The sequence below is a fragment of the Fukomys damarensis genome, unplaced genomic scaffold (assembly GCF_012274545.1).
Source record: "Fukomys damarensis isolate Sample0158 unplaced genomic scaffold, DMR_v1.0_HiC HiC_scaffold_17, whole genome shotgun sequence".
Taxonomy (NCBI): domain Eukaryota; kingdom Metazoa; phylum Chordata; class Mammalia; order Rodentia; family Bathyergidae; genus Fukomys; species Fukomys damarensis.
Genome location: NW_022900929.1, coordinates 9,820,355 through 9,845,578, shown reverse-complemented (window position 1 = coordinate 9,845,578; position 25,224 = coordinate 9,820,355). Strand labels below are relative to the sequence as shown.

Here is a 25,224-nt window from a genome sequence, read left to right as displayed (position 1 = left end):
CTATAGCTTGCGTATAAAATCTTTGTACAGCTGTAGCCACATATCATACAAACCTGAGTGTAGACTGCCATCTTCTGATCAAATGTGATATTGCTTTTAAGGGAGTTTTAATGCTTTCAAAATTCTGGACCAACCCTGAGGCACTGACAGGTGCCACAGAACACCACCACCTATAATCCGACCGCAAAGCAGCAAGCAGAAAATAGTTCTCCATCTGGAGTAATGGGAATGATGCAGGAAGCACAGAAAGTGACGATTCTACTAATCTTCATTTTCTCTGCATAATACAAAGAAAGTCAATGACCAGTTTACTTTAAAAAAAAATACGTTCTGTAGAAAGATTGAGCAGCATCCTGAAAATTTGTATGTAATTAGATGTTATATAATTTAACAATGTTCACAGGTGTGCTTCTCAAACATCTCAAACAGTGTTGGGACACTCCAATTTTTGAGGTAATTTCTTACTACTAACACTAGAAGTTCAAAGTTTGAGAATATATGTATTTGCAATACTGGGGATTGAATGTAGGACCTTTTCACTGAGCAATACCACCACTCCTCTTTTTCAGTTAGGGTCTTGCTAAGTCCCTTATTTGCCTGGACTGAGCTCAAACTTGGGATTCTCCTGCCTCAGCCTCTCAGTGTGCTGGAATTGCAGATGTACAGCACCACTCCCACCTGTTTCTGAATTTTGTCAGTATGAGGGTTTAGGGCTTAGGAGGGAAAGTTAATTGCACACCATCTCTGACCTTCACTTAATGCCCTAATGTGTTCTTTGGAATTCAATGGACAGGAGGATTCCATAACTAGCATTCTGGATATCTCACAAGACCTTGGACACAAGCTGAAGAGGGCATCACTACAGGAAGCATCATTTAAATTACATCTGCAGAGGGGGTCAAAACAATGAAAATTTGGGCTTATCTTTTAACACAGAGATACCTTGGTCATCTTACCATTGGGTACACAGCCTGCGCCAGTGATGGTGAAACTTTGAGACCAAGTGCTTAAACTGCAATTCAAAGCCCATTAAGTGCCAACACTGCAATTAAACCGATGCTTGGCTGCTAGGGTGATGCTGGGGTGAACTGGCTCCCACGCCGACCGAGAGGATTCTGAGTGCCTGCTATAGCACGCGTGCCACAGGTTCACCACACCCGGCCTTCAATGTGGTATGGTGAAATTGCGAGCTACATAAATCTCGCTATGCCAGAGTTTTCTGCTAGAAAATTTAGAGCCAAATAGACCTCGGGGTCTTTCCATGTGCATTTTGCCTATAATTCCATGAGATGGACTTCTCTCCCTCTCCCTGAGTCATGTTTCTCTTGGATTATTTTCTTGTAGCTCATGCTATACATTTATATAAACCACATTATGTCCTTTGTCAAAGTCAGGGTACAAATACTCATCGATATTTGTCCATGCCTTACAATTTTTATTGTTATTGTGCTTTATCGTCCACTTATTCATGCTGAGATGAGTTCTCCTCCAAAGAATGTCTTATTCTTCCTCCCTGGAGGCTGTGCCATACGATTATATGTTGTGGGGACTTTATGCTTTATCTTCCCAATGTTCTAGGAAAAGAACACAATAAAAGAAATGGCAGCACTCTGTGCTAAGTCTACAGCATGTAGAGTTTGCATGTACACGGTGCAAACGCAAATCCCTGACTTGCAGAAGGAGCCGGGCTCTTTCCCTCACCTGAAGACTCCTCCGCTCAGTGAGATCGTAACTCACAAAGAACCTGTGAGAAAGCACAGCCTTTTATGCAAGCCGCTGAAGGATTCACAATGTCTGCTTAAGTCAAAGGTAAAGAAGTGAACTGGAAGGAACTGAGAAGGACAACAGGACTGACTGTGTGGGTCTTCACTGGACACATAGAGAGGCTGGAATGGGACGTAGCTCCCACTCAGGATTCCCTGTGGGCCTTGGGGGCGGACATGCCCAGGGAGGAGTTTTAGGGATGTATGTTGTGTTGCCATTACTTTGTTTGAACAGATATTTCTTTGATTTGCTGTCTCTTCAAGAGCTTTATTAAAGATTTATTTTAAGGACTTTGATGTCAGTGTTATATTCTTTTTCCTTTAAATATATCCCCAAGACAAACCTAACTTTCCGTAATTTGAGGAGTTGTTTCGGGGAAGTTTGTTGCAAGGATTTTTTTGTATTATTTTCTTCATCCATTATAACAATTTAAGTGTACAAGTAAATGGTATTAATTATATTCACATTGTTTGCAACTATCACCACGGTTTATTTCGAAACTTTTCATCACCCAAAACAGAAATGTTGTTCTCATTAAGCAGAAATTTCCAACTCCTCTTCCCTCCCTCTACCTCTCTAGAAAGTAATGCATGTTCTACTCAATCTGCTTTTAGCTGTATGGTTCCCCTGCTAGGTACTCAGGTGACTGTCATCATCCAGTATTTGTCCTTTTCTGTCTTCTGTATTTCATTTAGCAAACTGTATTCAAGTTGCATCCATGTTGTAGTATGTATCTGTACTTCATTTCTTTAGAGAGATAAATCGTATTTCACTGAAAGGATATACCAGAAGTTGTTTGTGCATTCCTGTGTCGATCGACCCTTGGGTTTTGTTTGGCTTTGGCTGTTGTGAGTCATTTTCCAATGAACACTGAGGTACAAGCAGATGCTTTGAGTTCTGTCTTCTGCTCTGTTGGACATATATCTATGAGTAGAATAGCTGGGTCAAATAATAATCATGTATTTGCATTTGGAGGGGAAACTGCTAAACCATCTTCCACAGTCTAAGCTGTGTCCTTGTACAGTTCCACCTGCAGTGTCCAAAGGTTCCCATTTATCCACATTGTCATCAACCCTTGTTAATCTCCCACTTTTTACAGTTCAGTGTCAGCTCCTTGCTGCTTTGATTTGGGTTTTCCTAGTAGTGTCGAGGATATTTTCACATGCTTCCTGGCCATCCATCTCTCTTTTTTGTAGAAATGTCTACTCAACTCTTTAACTGGGTTGTTTTACTTTTGGTGTTGAATAGCAGAATTCCTTAAATATTTTGATATTAAACTATTGTCAGCCATATGATTTGCAGACATTTTCCCCGTTGTATATTGTTGTTTTATACTCCAAAGGAGTACCTTTCGATATACAAGGCCCTTAACTTCATGGAAATTCAGTTTATCTACTTTTTCATTTGTTGCCTTTGTCTTTGTTGTTGTAGGTAAGAAACTGACATCTAATACAGCATCCTGAAGATTTTCCTTTATGTTTTTTCTAAGAGTTTTTTTTTTCTCATTGAGTTTATTGGCACATTTTAGGTATACAGTATAGTTACATTCATCATTGGGATCCTGTACCTTTACATGACAGGTCTTAGTTCTCATTTTTTCCCCTTGTCCCTGCCCTCCCTTCACCCCCTCCTCCCTTTCGTATTTATAAATACTTTATTTTCACTTTTTCGTTTTCTAATTTTTTCCTTTTTCTTCTAAGAGTTTTATAATTTTGCCTCTTTAACCTATATTTTTTATCCATAGGGAGTATGGTGTCGGGGGGGTCCTAACGATTATTTTAAAAGTGGTTATCTGGTCTCGCTAGCATTACTTAATGAAAATACTTTTCATCTTATTACCTTGCATACTTGTCAAGTATCAAATGATGGTGAGTGTGGAGGTTTGTTTGCTCTCAAGTTTGTACTGTTGATTATATATTAAAGCCACTATCATGCTGTTCTGACGACTAGCTTGGTAGGAAGTTCTGAAATCAGTAAGTGAGAATACTCCAATTTTGTTCTCTTTCAAGAATCTCTTGGCTCTTCTAAGTACTTGAACAGTTTTTATAAATTTTAAGATAGATTTTTTTTTCCATTTCGGCAAAAAGAAAACATCATGAGGCTTTTGTTAAGGATCATTTTGAATCCATACAGTGTCTGGGTAGTACTGTTGTCCTAAAAATACTAGGTCTCCCAATCCATGAACACAGGATTTCTTTCCATTTATTTATGTCTTATTTAAGTTTTTGCCAGAATTATTTTGTGTTTTTCAGTGTACACATTTTGTGCCTTGTTGGTTAAATTTGTTCCTAAATAAGGTACTTTTTGATGCTGTGGCACGTGGAATTATTTTCCTAGTTTCTTTTTGTAGATATTTTATTGCTACTACATAGAAGCATAAGTGCCTTTTACGTGTTACTTGTGTATCTTGAATCTTTGCTGAATTAGCTCTTAACAAATGTGCAAGTGTGTGTGTTTTGCCAGGGTTTTCTGTACATAAGATCATGTCATCTGCTAATAGAGATATTTACTTTCCCTATCTAACCCATATGTTTTTATTTCTTTAATTGTCTAATTTCTCTGGTCAGAACTTCTAATATTATGTTAAGCAGAATTGGCAAAGGCAGGGATCTCTGTGTTTTATGTTGTTGCTTTTTGTTTGTTTTCTACTAGGGATCGAATTCGGGCCCTTGCACTTCCGAGGCAGTTGTCGGAACCACTGATCTAAATCCTAGGCCCCCTCAATGTGTTTCTGATGCTGGAGAAAACTTTTTAGTTTGCCCCACTGATTAGAGTGGGGGCTGCGGGATTTCAAACATGGTGTTTCTCACATTGAAGAATCTCTATCTCTACTGAATGTTCTTTATCATAGAAGTGTGTTGGATTTTGTTGAATGCTTTTATTTATTTATTTTTTTTGGTATTATTTGAGTGATATATTTTTCTTCTTCATTCTATGAATGTGCTGTATTGCATTGATTGATTAGCACATTTTAACTCCCTTGCATACCTGGCATAAATAGCAATTGTTCATGGTGTATGATCCTTTTCACGCACTGTTGGGTTCAGTTTTCTGATATTTTGTTGCACACTGGGGCATCAGTGTCCAGAAGGTATGTTGTTCTAGAGATTTCTTATAATTTCCTTTGTCTGGCTTTAGTATTAGAGTAATGATGCCTCGTGATTGAGTGAGGATTTGATTTGCCCTCTTTGATTTTTCTCTTGGAAGCTTGACAATTGGTGTTATTTCTTAGTTAAATGTTTAAAGGTATTCACCAATGAAAATGTTTGATCCTTTTCTTTGTTAGGAGGATTTCATTACTAATTTAAATTTCTTATTTGTACCACACTTGATCTTAGCCCAAAGGCTGAGAAGCGATTACTTTCCTTGTTATCGGCCTATAACAGATTTTCTATTTCTTCATGAGTCAGTTTTGGCAGTTTATGGCTTCCTTGAAGTTTGCTTACTTCATCTCGCTTTTCCAGTTGGTTGACATAATATTGGTCACAGTATTCTCTTGTAGTTGCTTTCATTTCTGTACAGTAAATGGTAACGTCTCTTTTTTTCAGTTCTGGTTTCAGTAACTCGCATCTTCTTGCTCTTTTCTTTCAGTTAGTGAAACTCAGAGGTCCCCAACCAGGGCTTGTGAGGACAACAAGAACTGAGGAGTGGGGAAGCAAATAGCTTCATCCTTTCTTCAGCCTCTCCCCAACCCTGGAGTCTTCCTTCCCCTGAGCTCTGCCTCCTCTTAGATCAGTGGGAAATTAGATTACCATAGAAATGAGATCCCTACTGTGAACTGGGAAAGTGGAGGATCCAGGTTAAGAGCTCTTTTGAATCACCTAAAAACCACCCTGTCTTTCCCCATTCATTCTGTAGAAAAATTGTCTTCCAAGAGACCAGTCAGTGGTTCGAGGAAGTTTGGGGATGGCTGAGGTAGTTAAAGATAGTGCAATTTCATTGAAATTTGCAAAGGGCCATATTTTGGATTCATTGATATTTTTCTGCTTTCTGCTTCGCTGATATCCCTTCCAATCTTTATTTCCTCTCTTTCTACTAAATCTGGGTTGAGTTTGTTCTTTTTTACTTGTTTTTAAAAATATAACTTCGGATTATTGATTTGAGATATTCCCCTTTTAAAGCAATTATACTTCTGACTTCCTTTCTCAGCACTGCATCCCATGTTTTAGCATGTTAGCTTTCCCTTTCATTTGCCTCAGGGATTTTCTAATTGTGTGTGTGTGTGTGTGTGTGTGTGTGTGTGTGTGATTTCTTCTTCAACCCACTGTTTCTGAAAGTATATTGCTCAATTTACTGAAGTTTGTGAGCTTTTTCCAGTGTCCTTCTGTTATTGATTTTGTGCTCAATTCCATAATATTTAGAAACAATGCTTCATGTAATTTGAATATTTTAAATTTTGAGTAAGACTGTTTTTTGTGGTCTAAACGAGCCTATTTTAGAGAATGTGCCATGGGCTGTTGAGAAGAATGACTATTCTATCTTTGAAGGGTGTTAGATTTCCCTTGCCTTGCCTTAAAATGGCTGCCACATAGAATAACAGCCTCCATGTTAAAATATTGTTTCTTGCACCAAAGGACTGGCTTCTTCCTGTTTCCCATCATGCCTCTTCTCCCACCAAAACAGTAAACTAACACGTGCTACCTCCTATCAGCTAGTGATGTCACAGGCTTCTCCAATCTTGCTCTCGCTCTCTCTCTTTTTTTTTTGGTACCAGGATCAAACTCAGGTCCTTGTACTTGCAAAGCAGGCAGCAGAACAGCTGAGCTAAATCCCCCGCCTCTCTCCAATCTCTTAATACTACCTCACTCATCTCTGTCCCGCTTTAGGCTAAAGCCCACCCCACTCCTATCAAAGAAGCTCCCTGTGCTGCCCTGTTGCTTTTCTCTCCTTTGTTCAGAGATAGCCGGGCAGATCCGCCCTATAATAGAGGTTTGTTATAGTCCTGGTCTGGTCCTGTTTTTTGGGCTCTTTTCCCTAATAAAGGGTGAGTGATTCATATGTTTGTGACCTCAAGTTGGTCTATATTGTTGTTCATTTTCTAGCATTTTGGCTTGTTGTATCCATTATTGAAAGAGGAGTGTTAAAAACTCCAATTGTTATTATAGCCCTAATTTTCTGTATTTTAAGTGCATATGTGTTTATAATTGCAGTGTAGATGGATTAAATCTTTTAAAAATATTTAATATCCTTTATGCCTCTTGTAAGTTTTTTGACTTAAAATATATCTTTATGATAATAATATAAACACTCAGTATCTCTTGGTTACTATCTGTATGAAATGAAATCTGTCATTTTACTTTTAGCCTCTCTGTCTTTGTCTTTAAAGGTTTTTTGTAGCAGAATGGAGAAGGATTGTGTGTTTCAATCCATTTTGACAATCTCTGGTTTAGAGAATTTACTGCATTTATATTTAGAGTAATTGCTGAGTAAGAAGAAGTTACTGCTTTTGTTTTCTGTATGTTCTATGTGCCTTTTTTCCTCAATTATTCTCCTACTACCTCATTTTGTATTTAGGTCGTTTGTTGTTTGTTTGTTATTGTTGGTAATGCAACATTTCTTTTTTTTGTAAATTTTAAATAATTGTTCTAGTCATTTTCTTAATGGTTACCTTGGGAATCACAATAACATTCTTAAATTTGTAGCAACTTAGTTTGAATAATATCTTAGTTTCAAAATCATATTTCCTTCTTTTCCAGGGTTTGTTCTTTTTGACTGATGAAGATTTAATTTTGTTTTCAGTAAGCTTTTCTCTTTTTTTCTTTTTTTTACATTTAAATAATTATTTAAAAGCCAGGTCAGGCCGGGGATTTAGCTCAGCGATTCGGTGGCCTGTCTTGTAAGCGCAAGGACCAGAGTTCAATCTATGGTACAAAAAAAAAAAAAAGAAAAAAAGCCAGGTTAAAAAGTAACAACAAAATATCTTCCCCAGTGTTTTGAAAGTTGTGTGCTGGACCACCTGTATAATGCTCAGTCAGGCGCTGACAGCTCAAATTCTTTGTTTTCCTCTTTGTACTGAGTCCACAAATCAGCAAGTGGTGAAAACTTAGGATTCTTCAGAGCACACATTTTGTTGTGGGCATGTGCATGACTTTCTGAATTTCTCACTGTGCACCAGTGGTTTTGAATGTCCTAATTTCACAAAGATTCAATCTCTCCCCTCCACTCCTCTCCTCTTCTTTCTCCCTCTCCTCTCTGTTTTTCTTCCCTGATTGCAAATCATTTATTAATGTCCCAGCCATAATCTTTGGCCCCAGAGATTTTTCAGTCGCTTAAAAATGTCAGCACACGCTGCCCTCTGCTTTCTCACCTGAGTGGTTTCCCTATAGGCATGACTGCCTTGTTCCGGTGGAGCCTGCAGACAGGCCAGCACAGACACAGAACTCCTAAGATCTCTTATTCTCTTTGGAACCAGCGATTAGAGGGATGCTGGCTGCCACCTCTCAGACTGTTACCACTTAGCAAAGTGGTGAGACAAGGTCAAGTGAAAATCTCACCAAGCCATCATGCCATTTCAAGTTGATTTTGTATTGACTGAGCATTCACTTGTTTCTGTAAATCTTTCATTATTTCCATATTTCCGTAATAAAATGTTTGACAGTTTCCAGCAATTTCTTCGTTTCTTTGGAAGGATGTGTGCATACAGCTGCTTGCCCCAGCATTTTGGTGACATTATGCCAGTGGGGCCTCCATGGTCCACTGATCTGGGATTCGGAGTCACTTCCAATTCCAATATCCTCTTCCCAGCACAATCAAAACAAAACACATGGTATTGCCTTCTAACCTTTTGCTCTCTCCTGAATCCTCCATCTGGGGCTGGTTACATTATTTTCTCAGTTACTCACGACAGAAAACTTTATCATCCTGCTCCTTTGGTGGGGTCGTTACTAGTCAATCACAGTCAATTATCAAGTCTTCCTGAAGTAAGGCAGTCCACTAAGACTCATTTTCTCCTCCCACCCAAATGATGCCCACTGTTTCTATGCTATCTCAGTCTTCTGTAACCCTTCACTTTGATTATCACCAGCCTCCTGCCTGAATAGTTTGCATCTCGCTCCTCCCCCATGTTCTCCATGCCTCTACCCAGAGCAGTCATGCTAGTTACCCTGACCCTAGAACACACGTTCATTCTCTATCTCCCGCTCTTAGAGTTGTGAGGTGCTTTAGAACAAGGGCTGTGCAAACCCTTCGGGCAACCATTCTTTGCGTCTATCAAGATGTCCACAAATGAATGTTCAGTGTCTCAAACAGACCCACAGATACCTTCTCTCGAATCCACATGATACAGTGGTGTGCACATGGCAAGACAGAAATCAGCAAAGCCTCTTTAAGAACATTTTTAGCAGTAAGGTATAGCTATAGATGACTGTCTAGAAACTTGACAAACCAAATTCACTTTCTTGTCTTTCATTTTGAAAATCTCACCCAAAGTTTATTGTCCCTTCCTTACCTTCTCCAGCTCCTACTCACAAACATACACCTGTCAGTTCAGCACTGAATTATATACTACTTGGAAATCTCCTGAATAGATAGATCATAATGCTCCTTCTGACACAAAAAAAGGAAGAATTCACCAGTATTAGGAGACTCATCACTAGCAGGAGCTACAAACAAAATGTAGCTCCACTGAAAGCCTCCGCTTTTGCCAATCACTCCTCTCTCGTCATCCCACTAGTTTTCTTTTCCCCTCTCCTGGAGGTGACAATCTTCATCCTACCAGTTTTGTATTAACCAAGAACCCACAGTTCAAGCCAGCTATACAACACATATTTTACCAACTTGAACTTTCAAGGGTTGTGTGATCACACTCTGATCTAAAATTGAGTCACAACTATAGACAAAGCTATACCTTGCTAGAACTTACTTTGTACATATAATATTTTGATTCATTTTTTAATCACTGGATAAATAATAGCCTAAATCAAGAGACCCCAACGCCCAGGCCACAAACAGGTACTAGTCCATAGCCTTCTGGGAACGAGGCCACACAAGAAGCGATCAACAGGGCAGATGACACTAACAGCTTGAGGCTTAGTTTTGCAAACTCAGGGTGCCTTATGTACTCCACATTCTCCATTGCTGCAGCTGAGCCGAAGATGCCTTTGCATCTGGGCAACTGGGACCTCCAGGCTACTGGCATTATAAGGCTTGGCTCTGAGGCTACTATAAAACAGCATGGTGTGTCTGGTAGGAAATCAAGTTTGATTCATAAATATGTGAAATGTTTTCATCTTTCCAGGAGAGGATTGCCTTAGGCTCAATCCCTGTAACAATCAAAGAAAACACTGATGAAAGTGGTGGGTACCTCACAGTACATACCTTACTGTTCCCCTGCATCCTCTTCAAACAACTCGTTGATGTTCACTCTTACTGTGTAATGATTAGTTGATCCATGGACAGCGTTTTTCAAGATGCTTATTCCAAATCGGGCTCGGATGGAGTCTGGGTCAGGAGTTTCGCTTCTTCTGGGTCTACTGGACCCATCAATCTTCTCCAGTCTATAATAGCATTCCACTTGGTCAGAACCATGACCAAAGATGGACCCCTGCAAACAACAATGCTTTGAGAAGCCACGGGCTATTTGCAATGGCTCAGATGGCAAACGTGACTAGAGAATGCCACACGCCAGTCCCCTGAGCTCCTCTTTATTCTTTGCCCTAACCCCTGATATTTTGTGCTTTTTGTTTGCCACTTTTCCTTCTCACAGGTTTCTGTGCTAGATAAGTGCTGTTGGTTCACTCTAGAGAATATTTGTCAGTGGAACCATTATTTTTGCTGCTTTGGGGGCCACATAGATATTGACATGGAACCAGGACTTATGGTTTCACGATGATTCTGTGCCATCTAGCATCTGCAAGCATTGCCCTTAGGAAGGGAAGCTGCCTTCCTGGGGCCACCCTCACTCCCAGGAGGACTATTTCCAATAATGGCCAGTGTTATAGTGCAAAGGCCTTGACATCTCAGGCTATCACAGCACAGCCACATGGATGCATCCAGAAGGGTCAGCAGCAGCTGTCAGGCCTTCACTGACCCTGGACTTCTCTCTCTTCCCCAGCCTGTTTCTTTCTCCTCTGCTCTGCACAGTGCCCTTAATAATAAATGGCCTGAACTCCAATCAGTGTCTTGGTCCCACGGAATGCAGCCTACAAAAGATTGGAAAGTTAGTTTGGTTTTCCAAGCCGTCAAGGTGCAGTCACTTGAAGTCCTTGAGATTCTGTGAATTATTTGTATCAGATATCTAATTACTACTTATGTGTTGGGTGAAGTTTTGTTTGAAATTTATAATATTACCTTTCCTGACTCACTGAAAAATGGCCTGGATCTATAAAAGATAGATGTTTTATTTAAAAGCGTTTCCTAATGCACGTGCATGTGTGTGTGCCAAACATTTTTTAAAACTCAAAGTAAACTGATAAAGGTGTTTTCAAATAATCATGACCTCTATAGAAAGTGAGTTCTGGCAAGCGGCAGTCAAGAGCATGGCCTCTCTGGCTTCAGGGTCCTACCAAACACTAGCTTTGTGACTATGGACAGTTTCCAGCCCCGAGCCTTGGTCTAACATCGCCAAAGCAGAAATTCTAGACCAATATACTTCTTAGAGTTGTTATGAGGGTCAGATGAAATAAAGTGTAAATAGGTCAGCAGGAGACTTGGAATTAAGTATTCAATACATATTTGACATCCATTCTTCTGCAGTGTTTATAAAGATACGTGTTGACAGGCGTAGATCTGTAATGTGGAAGAAATTAGTTCCCACATAATATATAGCCCTTATGTAGCTATACATAAGGTGTGATAGAAATATATGGTGAAGGTTTACATTGGGGGGTGGGTACCAAGGATAGAACTTGGGACCCTGTGCTTGCAAGGTAGGTGGCAGAACCCTGAGCTAAATCCCCAGTCCTTGAAGGTTTACATTTTAAAAAGTGATTACAGTAAAAGACACATTGCCATCAGTCTTTCTCACAATACTCTACCTTGTTTCCAAAACACCCCTCATTCTTGCTTCACCCCTTGGTGAAGCAGCTCTGCATTTTCTCTTTCATGAGTGTCTTTAACAGGTACAATAAAAAATATGGTGAACCCTGCTACTCAGTGCCATCCAATGAAGATCCAGGTTCATAAAAACATTATAGTATGTCTTCATCTACTTTATTTACCAGATCTTCCCCTGTGCAACTTGTGGCTCTTCCACAAAGTCAAAATGATCATGAAAGGGAAATATTTTAAATCAGTTTAGGATATTGAGGCAACCACAACAGAGCAACTAAAGACACTCACAACAGAAGTCTTCCAGAACTTCTTCAGAAAGTGGCAAGAATGACGGTATAAGTGTATTCAAAGCGAGGGAGAGGGTTTTCAGGGGTATTATAGTGTATTTTACTGTAATAAAGTTTCAAATTTTAAACATTCACTGTGTATTTTGATCATACTTCATACATTTATTATGCATCTGTTAAGAGTTTGACAAGATATTACGTATGTAAGAGAAAAAAGATGTGAGTAAAGATATGACAGCGAATATTTATTGAACACTTCAGATATGCCGTACACTGTCCCAAGTGCTGTCACTATGTCAGCCACTTAGCCTCGCCACAAAATTTGAGGTAGGTCCTATTCCATTGCCATTTGATAGATTAGGAAGCCGAGGTACTGATTGAGAAATCAGCGAAGCTAGACTTTAAATTCAGACTGCCTCTGTGTCTTATGTAAAGATCTCATGGAACAGAAGAAGAAAGGAAAGAAGGGAGGGAGGGAGGAAAGAAAGAAGGAGAGAAGGAGGGGGAAGAGAGGAAGATAAGGACACAAGGTAAATAAACACCAAACATTAACACACAGTCTTTTCATGAATGTGATTAGATGGAAAGTTTTTAAGTGATGTCTACTTCTCAGTTTCTAAATGGATGTACTTTCATGATGTATATGAGTGCACATCAGGAACTTACTCAGACAATACTTCTACAACGTCTTTGTAGAAGTCTTTCTTTGTTATTTGGAAATAAATCTTCTCCACCTGCCCAGGAGTGAGGAGCATGTCCTTCATCTGAGTCAGCTCAAACCCCTCCTCCTTGATGAGCTTCATGATCTCCGCTGGAGAAGACAGAGATGTGGAAACCTTACAGACTGCTCCTCTACTTCTGCTCAAGGGCGTTGAAAGTAATAGTTATATTTGCATTTTGTAGCTTAAGAAAAATCCCCAAACTGTGCTAAGCGTTAACAACACCAAATTGACACTTGGATACTTAAGATGTCAACGTAAGTGTCCAGTCTGAGATTCACCTTTCTAGAAACCACGGGAGCATTTTGTGTACTATCAGAGGGAAAAGAGCTTCTAGCAGGCTAAGAAGGAAGACATGGTTTCGCCTCCATGGTACAAATGCTAAAGTCTCTTTTTTAAAGCTTGATCTGTATTGAAAGGGAGTCGATTTTAGTTCTTCTCCCTGAAGAGCAGGGCATTACCAAGGGAATTAGGTAAAGTAAGTCTGGTTGAAACTGGGGGTCAATTTGAGTCTCAAATAGTAAAATAAAAGAAAGATGGTAGGAAACACGGAGATAGACTTTTGCAAATGGACACATGATCTAGAGACGGAGAGAGGAGGAGGAAGGGGAAGGGAAGGGAAAGTAAAAAGGACTAAGATGCAATATGCATGTTACCAACTCCCCATGGTGAATGTATTTATCATTATACACAACAAGTGTGTATTAATGATATTGATAAAATACTAATTAAAAAAAATCTCACCAACAGCCTAAATATTGCAGACAGCATTCTGGAGAGAAAAGTGAGCAAATGGATAAATATGGAGCTTTCTGGTAAAAATAAAATAAAATAAAAGCCTCTAATTTGCTCCCAGACTCAGAAGTGCTATGCTGCCAGCCAGGCATAACTCTGACCACAGACAGCAGACATCCTGAGAAGGCTGGACTCTTCTTGAGAGAAAGGAGGTGGCCAGGATGCACCCCAACAGAGGGCTCTGTGGAAACCAACATGAAGAGAGGTGAAACGCTTTCTTAGATATTAATCAGCTTGTCCAAAAGCCAACACTATGAATATATTATGAGAAGGTGGTCATTACCATGATCAAGTGTAAGCTCCTCGAATCACAGGGGAGGAAACAACCCTGGGTAGGGAGCAGGAATTTCTCTTTAGAGATGTTGACTTCTGTGTTGAGCATGGAAAAAGTAAAATGCGATCACTAAGTAGAGAAGTTGGAGAAAGTAGCAGAGTGAGTGACAAACACCAAGTTCAAAGGGAAGAGAGAAAGATACAATGTGAGAACCTGCTGGAGATGGAGTTGGTACTGGAAATGGAGAAAGGAAGCTAAAGAGCTCTATCTTCTGAAGAATCTGGGCTTTGCCCTAAGCCAGCAAGGAACAGTAAAAGCGTTCTCAGCTGGACTGCACATCCTCTAGGAAGATCCTTTCCTTTGCATATGGAGGACAAAACAACATGTGGATATGGCATAGGAAGCCATCATAGGCAAGGTATCTGGGGACCAATCAAGGCCTTGGAAGGAATCAGTTCTCAGAAATGCATGTGTATTGGAAAAGAAAAGGCACTTATAGTATGTGGGGATGAACAGAAAGGAAGCAAGAGGCCAAGGTTAATGTCAAGGGTAAACCAAGAGCTCTGTAGAAATACGACATGGATGTATCAGTGCTAAGGCCCTACCTATTACGGAAATGACTTCACAACACCAGAAGAACATTCTGAACTAAGAAACTTAATGATGACCCAAGCCCTCATCAGCCTCTACTGAGTCATCTGAAGTATGTAAACAAAGCCAATAAACTTGTACTTAATAACAAATCAAATATACTTAATGATATACCTCACCCTGCATCCGAAATCTTCACCAAACTCCATTGAGAAGTAAAATTACTTTACTGATTAAACATTATTTCCTTTTCCCATCAAAGAAGGAAGAAAAAAGGAAAGGAGAGGGAAGGAAAACAACAGTAAGAATGAGTTAAGCAAGCAGAAAGATGACAAGTGGAAAGAAAATATAACACAATGCCAACATGAGTTAAACATACGATACCTAAACATATCAGGAATCAGAACTTCAAACACAGAAGTAGAAATGGTCAAGCAATAAGTACGTGTAAAATAAAACTTGTCTAATCCAGAAAAAAATTTTTAAAAAATGTTTAAAAAGATAAAATCACCTCAGAAATAAAAACTAATTTAAAAGTGCCTAATGAAGGATATGATTTGAAATATATTAAAGCCTATAGAAAACAGGAATAAAATTAGCCTAGAAGGAAAACCCAATAAAGAGAAGTTGATAATAAAGTAATGGATGCACAAGGTAGGCAAGGATAAATATGTATACTTGTGCATAGAGATATAATTATATATTTATTTTAAAATTTGACTTCATCATATCAAAAGAAGAGAATACTTTGAACCACACTGAGCTAATGCAGTCTCCCAGTATTTTCAATGAACTCCCTAAAGATTAAAACTATAACAATGGAACAAAATTGATATGTAAAGCTAAAAGACTGTCCTGGGATAATATAAATGTAGACATTGAAAAGAGTTAATATCTATCTGTAAAGTAAGTCAAAATTGTCCAAATCTCAGACATATTTTAGTAAAACTCTCAGACATGATTTTTTTTCTTAAATTGTGCCAAACTTTTGGCAAAACATCTTTTAAATGGAAAACAAAACAAAACAAAACAAACAAAAAAACAAAAAAACAACAGTATGACATCAGCCTTGACAGCAAAATATAAAACAAGAATAGTGTTTTATTGCCAAGAAGTACAAGAATAAATGTGAGCCTAAGATTTTATAACCAGAAAATAAATAATATGGGTTCTAAAAATGTAGGCTCAACACAACTTTTAATGGTGTGAAAAAAGAAATGTGTTAATTTCAATAACTGTTACAGAGGTATTAGTATGACATTTGAAGAAGAAAAAACGAATGATAAAAGCTTAAGGAAATATGGTACAGATATTTCTATAAAAACTCTGCTTAAACTTCATAAGCACAAAATAAATTATAAAGAATCTCAATATGAAAAGTACTGAATAAAAATAATACAGAAATGTGTATAATATAAAATAATAGAGTTGAAATAACACATGTTGTTTCAATAAGTGTCAATGAGTCAATATCATGTGCTAAAATGCTTTCAGAAAGAATCATAAGTAAAACTCTAACTTTAGTATTCTATGTACAAGTGATATACCAAAACAAAGTGATTGATGCAGAAGGCAAAAAATAGATAAATACACAAAAAGGTAACAGGCAGCACAAGTAACAAGAAAATAGTTCATGTAGTGTGATAGTAACAACATAGAAGTCTAAAGTATTATACGAAACAAAGAAGGACACTGTATAGTGCTTAAAACCAAAATCCACCATGAATTTTAATTATGAATATCTGTATCAAATAAGGCATTATACATCAGAACTACAGGGGAAGTTGTCAGCAACACACGAAAAATAGGGGACTAGCTCCTTACCAACAATTGGAGATAAAATCAAGGTGGCAAAAAAATAAAAGAAAGGAATCAAGTATAAATCAAATAAATACCAACATATTGTCATATATTCAAAGTCTGCATGATGCTGATAAACAATGTCCCTTCTTACCCACATGGCATCTTCAAAAACATTTATCATATGATAGTTCAATAAAACCATAATAATTTCAGTAAAAATAATCAAAAGCATTCAAATCACAAGACACTAAAGATATTCATAAAAAATAGAGTTTATCATCCAGTAGAATAATTTGTTTCAAAAATACCTCATAAAAAAAAAAAAACATTGATCTACTGAGTCACTCTAAGGCCCCAGGGGAAAGACAAACTAAAATTACAACATTTCTAAAAAATGATGATGAAAACTTTGTGCATTAAATCTAGGGATAATAATTAAAACAAATATCAGAAGAACACATAGCTTTGTAAATTTATGTCATTAAAATAAATTAATAAAATATCTGACTCAGAAAGCTAGAACATAAAAAACCTACTAGAAAATAGAGAAAATGAAATGACAAAGGTAAAACCAAAAACAATGTTAGAAAATGGAATAAAATGTAACTCAAATAAATCAGTTCTTGTTGTTCAAAAGACAACAAAATAAGAAATGGTAAGAGTAACCTTTGAAATAAAGGAAATAAAATAAGAAATTAGTTTTGCAGATTTAATGTAGGTAGAATGGATAATTGCTTGGAAAAGTGCAGTTTAAGAAATTAACTTTGGAATGGCCAGCGATGTTGAACATTATTTTAGGTACTTATTGGCCATTTATACTTCTTTATCTAAGAACTACCCGTACATTTCAGATGCCCTTTTTGGGGTTGGGTCTTTCAATTTGGAGGAGTCTAAAGTTTTCGAGCCCTTTACATATTCCAAATACTAGAGCTTTGAGGATTTTGGAAAACAATCTATATGGCCATCAACAGATGAATGGATTAAAAATGTGGTATTTATATTCAGTGGAGTACAACTCTGCCATGAAGAAGGATAATTTTGAGGGATTTTTAGGTAAATGGATGCAGCTTGAGACCATAGTGTTAAGTGAAATAAATCAGACACACAGGCTTAAATACTGCATTTTTTTCTCTTAGATGAGAAACCCAAAGTTTAAATAAAGAGCAGAATAAAAGATAATAGAAAACACTTTTTTTTTTTCAAACACGAAGGAGGAAAAAGAGATGAAGGTAGAGAGGAGGGAAGGAAGGGAAAAAAGATATAAAAAGATTTGAAGAAAAATAGAAATAGAGCTTTTGGATGTGGGGAGAGGAAGGAGAGTTGGAAGGAGTAGGAGAAGGGGACAAAAAATGAATTAAGATGTATTATTATTGCATGTGCAAATTCCCCACAATGAATGTAATCGTTATGTACTACAAACACGTACTAATAAAAAATGAAAAATAATAAGGCAATAAAAGAGAAAGGAACTCTGAGCAAGGGAGAAAGTTTAAATAGACCAATTTCCATAAAAAAACCAACCAAACAAACAAAGAAACAAAAAAAAAAAGAAAAGAAACAGGCCTAGATATTGTCACAGGAAAATTCCGCTAAACCTTCAAATATCTATCCCTGTGCTGCTTAGACTTTCAGAGCACTCTAAAGATTTCAATACAGTTTTAGGAATTATTCCATTGTAATCTAAACTTTCTAAAACTTTCACATACACAAATGTAATACAAATGAATTGAACTTGTTAGTCTCAATGCAAAAAAACAAAAAAAATCCCAAATGAAATAGAAGCCAATAAAAATACAAGACTAGGTGAAGTTTATACAGAAATAAATAGATGGATCAGCATTAGAAATATCATTAATATGCTTTTCCATAAGAATTTATCTATGGAGAGAAAATATCATTTCCATCAACTTTGAAATGGACTTCAATAAAATATGTTTTGGGCTCCAAAGACCCAGAACCTTCTGAAAGAGAGAGAGAGAGAGAGAGAGAGAGAGAGAGAGAGTGTAGATCTAAAATGTCCTCCAAAGTCTCATGCGTTTAGAAAGAAATTAGGCTGTGGAATGGCTCATTGACGAGTTTGTGGCTGAACAGGCCGTCAGGATGTGAGGCCTGGCTAGAGGTGATCACTGGGGTGTGACCTGGAAGGGTGCATTCTTGTCCCTGGCTCCTCTATTCTCTCTCTGCTTCCTGGCTGCCAGGGAATGAGCAGCTTTCCTTCCCCGGACCCTTCTACCTCACCCTTTCTGCTTTGGAGTCAACTGACCATGGATTGAAAACAGGAGCCAAAGTAAATGTCTCCACCTTTAAGTTGCCAGTGCTGGGTATCTTGTCCCATCAACAGAAAAGTAACTAACATACATGCAAATACAACAAAGTTGATTGTTGAACCTAGATGAAGGGATATGAGTATTCGTTGTGTTATGCTTTTTAACTTTCCTCTAGTTTAAAATATTTCACTAATTTTAGTATATGTGCTGCTGAATTGACAATGTGAAATAGGAAGAAAAGGACTAAATGTGTAGGGGAAGTGGGAAGGGGAGGGGAAAGGCAGTAAAGGAAAAGAAAACAAATGAGAAAATGAAAAAATGGAAATAAAGTGTTTGTAAATAGTGAAGGGAGGAGGGGGTAAAGGGAGGGCAGGGGTAAGGGGAAAAAATGAGAACCAAGACCTGTCATGTAAAGGTACAAGATCCCAATGATGAATGTAACTGTATTGTATACCTAAAATGTACCAATAAACTCAATGAAAAAAAAAATTTTTCACTAAGTTTGGAAGAAAAATGTGCATGCCGGCTCTTATTTTAAAATACTTGCCTCTTTGTTCATGAGTCACATGAGGTTTAATCAACGCCAAAATGTTCTCAGGAGGAAAGAAATACTGTATGTCCCTTTCAGCAGCCTCTGTTGAATCACTTCCATACAATTGGTTGATAGGCAAACTTCCCATTGCAAACTGTGCACATAAACTTTGAAAAAGGAGTTATAATAATAACACAGCATAACAGCCTAACACACTATAACAATAATCACATAAATTGTTCAACAATTACCATGCAACAGTAACTCATTCTTGATCTTAGTAGTGTGTGAAAGGAAGTAAGGGCATGCTACTTCCTTTCAAGGGGGCCACAGTCATTGGGATGAGAAGATGTGATCATTTAGATCATCATGATAATAGATACTGGTGGATTATCATGGCAGGAAGAATGTGTGTTGTGTGCAAAGGAAAAGCCCAGACTGTTGGAGCCTGGTCGCATTACTTGCTGCATATGTTTGACTGGCCAATGTCTAAATTTCTTCTCATGTTAATTCTCTCAAAGAGAGGATAAGATGATGTACAAGGTGATTTTTGAGGGTGCAATCAGGTGAAGCATTTGAAATACATGGTACATACTGAGTTCCTAGTATTTCTTCTTTTGCTTTCACCATTACTGTTCAGGGGGAAAAAAAAGTGTAGCTGGCTGCTAGCATTCATTCAATTTACAAAAAGTACAAAGTGTGTACTCTGAGGCTGAAGCAAAGTTGGCTGGTTGTCAATGTGACAATGAAACACAAAAACTGTTCTTGGAGTTATTTCTAAACAGAACTTGTCTCTAACTCTAATGTGAAGGAAATGTACATCATGGTCAGTAATCCTATTTTTTAAATCTGTGTACTAAATTTCAAAGCATGGAATAACACTCAAGAATTACTAAACTTTGTAAAAGGAAATAGCACTCTAAAAGCAGAATGCTATAAATACAAAGAAAGCTTTTGTTTCCAAAGACTAGAGCAATGTATGTACTAGACCAATGCAAAAATAAAAAGAGATGTATCATGCCAAACTTTGAGGTTAAGGGCAGGCTGCAATCCATGAGTTATTTCAGGATAAATGAGAAATGGGTTAAATATTATCAAGCATAAGGTCATTTTTTACTTTATACTAAAGAGGCCATATTATAAACATTGAATCTAGGAGAACTACAATGCAACCATCAGGAGAGGAGTTATAGCAATAAAATAGCACTCAGATAGTTTTGTGGAAAGAGGCAGCTGACTGTATTGGGCCATCCATGGTGGGGCAATTTACTTTGCTCTGTTTCCTTCCTTATAAAAGCATATGAATCTCATAAATCAACTTATGTCCCTGGGAGCTTCATCTGCTGTCATTTTACCTATCTCTCCATCTAGTGATGCACATTTCAGTAAAAGAGATAATCTCAACTCATTTCATGTTGTGCACTGTAAAGAACACAATCTGATCAGCCAACCCCCTAAACTGCAACTATGCTGAATAGTATCACTTGTTGCTCAGGATGATGCGAATCCTCTTTACATCGTTGGAATCTTGGTTTTCAAGACCTTTCTTGCTTGTCTGGTTTCAGTGACCCATTCAAATTTCCAGCTTGACCTTAACCTCCAGCCCTTGGTTATTCCTATGCTTATCTTTGGAGGAGCTTCTATCAGTTGAAAGAGTTACTTCTAAAAATAATCTGTAAGAGCTGGGTAGAGATAATCAAACTGGAAACGGGGAGACCAAACAAAAATGATCGTCAAGGACTTGTGGAATGTTGCCTCTAACATTGAGGGTAGAGAGGAGCAGCCACAGAGTATCATCATGAGGAGAAAATAGCTCTATCCCAGCTCACAGCTTCTACCATATGTCTAGAACAGTTTACCCACAGGCACAGACCTTGTTTTGATAGGAATTCCTCTCTATAGTGCCATGCTGTGATGCTCAGGGCAGAGTATCAACATGATTGGCTTTGAGATCTGCCCAGCTGATCCATGAAGCACACATCTGAGTGTATCTGAGTGGGTCATGGAGGTGTGACCTTGGGATCTAGATCCGGTCCCTGGCCCCTACCTCTCTGGTTTTGTCCCCTGCTCTGCTCCCCAGCCACTACTAACTAAGCAGTTTCGCTTTGCCACACACTTCCACTGTGATGTTTCTTCTTGGAGCCAGCTGATCGTGGACTGAATTTCTTTAAACCATAAGCCAAATTAAACTTCTCCTCCTGCAAGTTGTGGGTGTGAGTATTGTGTTCAGCTCTTGGAAAGATGACTAATAAACATTCTATGCTTCATTTTACAAAGAGATTCTATGGATACTCTGACAGGGGATCCATCCCATATTACCCTTTAGAGTAATTTTCCAGCAAGGGGCAAATACATAAGTGAGTAGGGCTGAATAAAGGGTAAAACAAAACATGTTCCCGTAGGACGAGTAAGACTCAAGTACCTTCTCTCTGAAAGAAAGCCCTTCGACTTTCATGTAAGTGCTGCTTCCTGTGTACTGTTATCTATAGCGCCAATATGTAATTTAAATTTGCCACCCCTTATGGAGTATCTTTCCTCTTAAATGCCGTAAAGTCCTTTCTTTTCCTGAACTGAATCTTGCTTTGAAATCAGTAGTCCTATGGGAGGCTGAAGCAGGAGGATCACAATCGCAAGCCCAGCCTGAGCAACTTAGCAAGACCTTGTCTCAAAACAAAAAATGGCAAAGGGCTGGGATGTAGTGAAAGGCCTGGGTTTAATCCCCAGTATTGAAAAGAGGAGAAGGAAAGGGATTTAGGTAAATCACAATTTTGTTTGACTCCCTCAGCTAGGCACCCAGTATGGAGAGGGAAGAGATACTTTTTCTATCCTCCAGGTGTTACCAGGCCTGACAGAAAAAATAAAAAATACTGATAATTTGTTCAGCTGTGCAAGGGCTATGCCAGATGTTGAACCAGTAGCAAAGTCTATTTGATTTCTAAGATTCATCAGTAAACTAACTCAGTAGATGTTCCATCAAATTGAAGAGGACGTATTCAGTTAGTCTTCACTGTCTTGAAACTCTTATGATTAGTGGAAGGGCCTGCAGCTTTTCTCAAAGGAATTTCTCCTACACAGCAGGTGGGTGGCTATTTCTTCCAAGAAAGACCTTGTTGGCTGGGTATCCACTTCTTAATTCTCAACTCCAGGCTGAAAGTTCTCTCACAAAAGTATTGTTCATCTTCAAGCTGGTATTGGTTGGGAACTCCATCATAAGTAGTCTGCTACTCCCCCAGGAAAAGTCACTTTCCTAGAACCTGTCTTGGAGTAGAGTTATAGTTCTTGCACCCTATACTTACAATGAAATTAAAGTGGATCTCATGGAAAAAATGCTTGGGGCCCAGGATATAAATCCTACCTCTCTCCATGATATTCAGTGACTTCCTCAACAGTCCGTGGTCCCAGTAACTCTTTCCAGTATTGCACACAATTCTCTCTTAATAAAACAAGAGCAAGAGATGGACTCCTGATAGAAAAGAAAAATAGGTACTAAGAATATGACTTAGTAGCTAATGAGATATAAATACTATAAAGGTAGTTAAATAGACTGAAAACCTGTCAAAGTAATCCTTTTGGGGTTCTAACTTTAATTTCCTTTTCCAGTCTTTCAAGAGCATTTTCCTAAGAGGTTGGAAGCAAAAAAAAAGGAAGAAAAGAAAGAGAGGGGCTTTGACTCTTGTCCAGTGATTCCTTTCCAGGTCCTATGCTTCTTCTGGTTTATGTGTCCTTGCTGGATTTCTGCCTCAGCTGCTGTTTCAGTCATTCTTATAGAAACGTGACCAATTTCAAGCATCCCACTCCTATCCCAGTATACTGATCTGTGGGGTTACCAAAGCTCTAACCAGAAGTCAAATAGATCAAATCTAACTTCCCAGAGTCAGTCAGTCCCCTGGGTGGATTTTGCTTTGTGATACTTGGATTTCTGGAGTTCAATCCGACTAGATATCATCAACTTCCCTGGGATCTTTCTTGTTCTTATTGTTCCATATTGTTATTTGAAGAGCAGCAATTTGTTCATTTTTTTTTATTAGCCGTGAAGTCATGGGATTTTTGAACTTCATTAAAATAAATATAAAATTTGAGCATGGCGGCACATGCCTATAATCACAGCCCTCTAAGAGGCTGAGTCAGGAGGATCACAAGTTTGAGGCCTACCAGGGCAACTGAGTGACTTAGTGAGACACTGTCACAAAATGAAAATTAAGAAAAGGGCCAGTGATGTAATTCAGTGCAAAGGCTCTGGGTTCAATCTCAAGTACTGCAAAAAAACCAACAGTAATAGTAATCATTATAAAAAATTACTTCTTATTTTTCTTTGCATCTACATCAAGATAATTCACATCAATTATTTAATCTTTTTTCCCACTTTCGCTTTTATTATCAGTATGTATTAATTTGATCAAATATTGGGTTTCAATACATATGATATAATTTGATCCTATCCATCCCCATTATTGCCCTCCTTTATTCCCTTCCTTCGGTCTCACAGCTGTCTCCCATCTACGTTTTTGTCTTTCTATTGCTCCAGTGATTTCCAGAAAGAGTAGAGGAAACAGAGCTGATAATCAAGACAGGGCCAGGAGACAGAGAAATAGTCTCAGAACCTGCTTGTGGAACTTAAAGGTTTACAAAGAGAATAAAAGGCAGGGTAGGAGACAGTTTAAATGATTAAAAGAATAAATCACACCACTGTAAATCAAAACTCTGTTTTACCTGGTCATCTTTTCTATAAGTGCCTCAAAATAGCTTTCATTTTCATATTCTTTACACAGCATTTTTGCTTCTTCTTCTGATAATACTATTTGTCTTTCCATGAGAATTTCAAAGCCTTCACCTTTAATAATGTTTAAAACCTCATCTAAATAGAAACCATCACATAACAGAAAGTTTTAAACTAGTAGTCTACTGGAGATATATACATACATACACGACATATATATGTAATTTTATCATGAAGGTGTAAGTATAATGCATTTCTTTTCCTTATGAAACATAAAAGTTTACAAAAATAGCTTCTTAAGTTTTAACTTAAGGTTAACCAAGCTTCTTATCTTATCAAGTTATAAAATAACAAAGGAAATGAAAGCCATACTGGTGGAAACAAGAGGAGCAATGTTTCCCCCTTGCAGCTGGTGTTGCTGTCTATGTCAGTGCTGTTCATCCAAAGAGGGAACCTGGCCTCTCTAGGGAAGATGGACAGACTCCAGGGGCACTTTTGCATGTCACAACAGGGGTGGGGAGAATGCCCCAGAACTGGGCGGGAAGTGGACACGAGAATGCTACTAAGCGTATTCTCCAGAGCACCTGACAGGGCTCCTGTCCCACCAAAGAGTGACCTGGCCCCAAAGATAAGGAGACGTAACATTACGAAATCCTGGTATATCTAGAAATTCCAAGGAAATGATATCACAGCTCCCAGGACTGAGTTCAATATGCTGAATAAAGAATCGGTATGCAAATATCAATTGTGTTTCCATATACAGTACAGGTACAAAAATAGTAAAAGGGTCACTTCAAGAAAGGAGTCAATGTACCAAGTCTGTCCTTACTCCTCAGTGTTCACTCTGCCCTGTGAACGGGCATGAGGTTGAAAATAACTAACAGAGTGCCAGGCAGTTGGTTTATGCTTGCTCCTTTCAATCCTCTGAATTTTATGAAGAAATAGGCTCTGTGAAATATCTTACTCAAGTGATGCTCCTAATTACTGTGGACCTGAGCTCTGAACTGAGGTATTTCAGACATGAAAGCTTCCAATCTCTCCTAAATTGTAATTCCTGCCATGGTAAAACCCACTCTAACAAGTCACAGATTAGAAAAGGCTTTATGAATGAATCTATTCTCTCGCTCTTTATGGCTGAGTAATATTCCATTTTATAGAAAAACCACATCTTCTTTATCCAGTTTCCAACGGATGGGCAAATAGGTTGTTTCCAAGATTTAGCTATTACAAACTGTGCCGCTATAAACATGGGTGCACATACTTCTCTGTGATATGATTCTTTTAGTTCTCTTGGAAAGATACCCAACAGAGGGATGGCTGGGTCAAATGGAACCTCCAGTCCAAGCTCTTTGAGGTATCTCCATATTGATTTCCATAGTGGTTGCACTAGTCTGCACTCCCACCAACAATGGAGGAGGGTTCCTTTCTCCCCACAACCCCGCCAACATTTGTTATTGTGTGATTTCTTGATAGCAGCCATTCTTT

At 38.2% G+C, this 25,224-nt stretch overlaps 1 protein-coding gene across 1 annotated transcript in view; it reads right to left on the bottom strand.

Moving 5' to 3' along the window:
• Positions 1–1,382: 1,382 nt before the first annotated feature.
• The window catches only part of Nme8 (NME/NM23 family member 8), a 45,258-nt gene continuing 21,416 nt past the window's right edge, over positions 1,383–25,224 (bottom strand). The window contains 7 exon segments of the mRNA XM_010640486.1: positions 1,383–1,574; positions 10,081–10,209; positions 10,212–10,306; positions 12,708–12,852; positions 19,038–19,189; positions 22,378–22,485; positions 23,733–23,877. Of these exon segments, the coding sequence (XP_010638788.1) occupies positions 10,082–10,209; positions 10,212–10,306; positions 12,708–12,852; positions 19,038–19,189; positions 22,378–22,485; positions 23,733–23,877 (773 nt within the window). The 3' untranslated portion in view covers positions 1,383–1,574; position 10,081.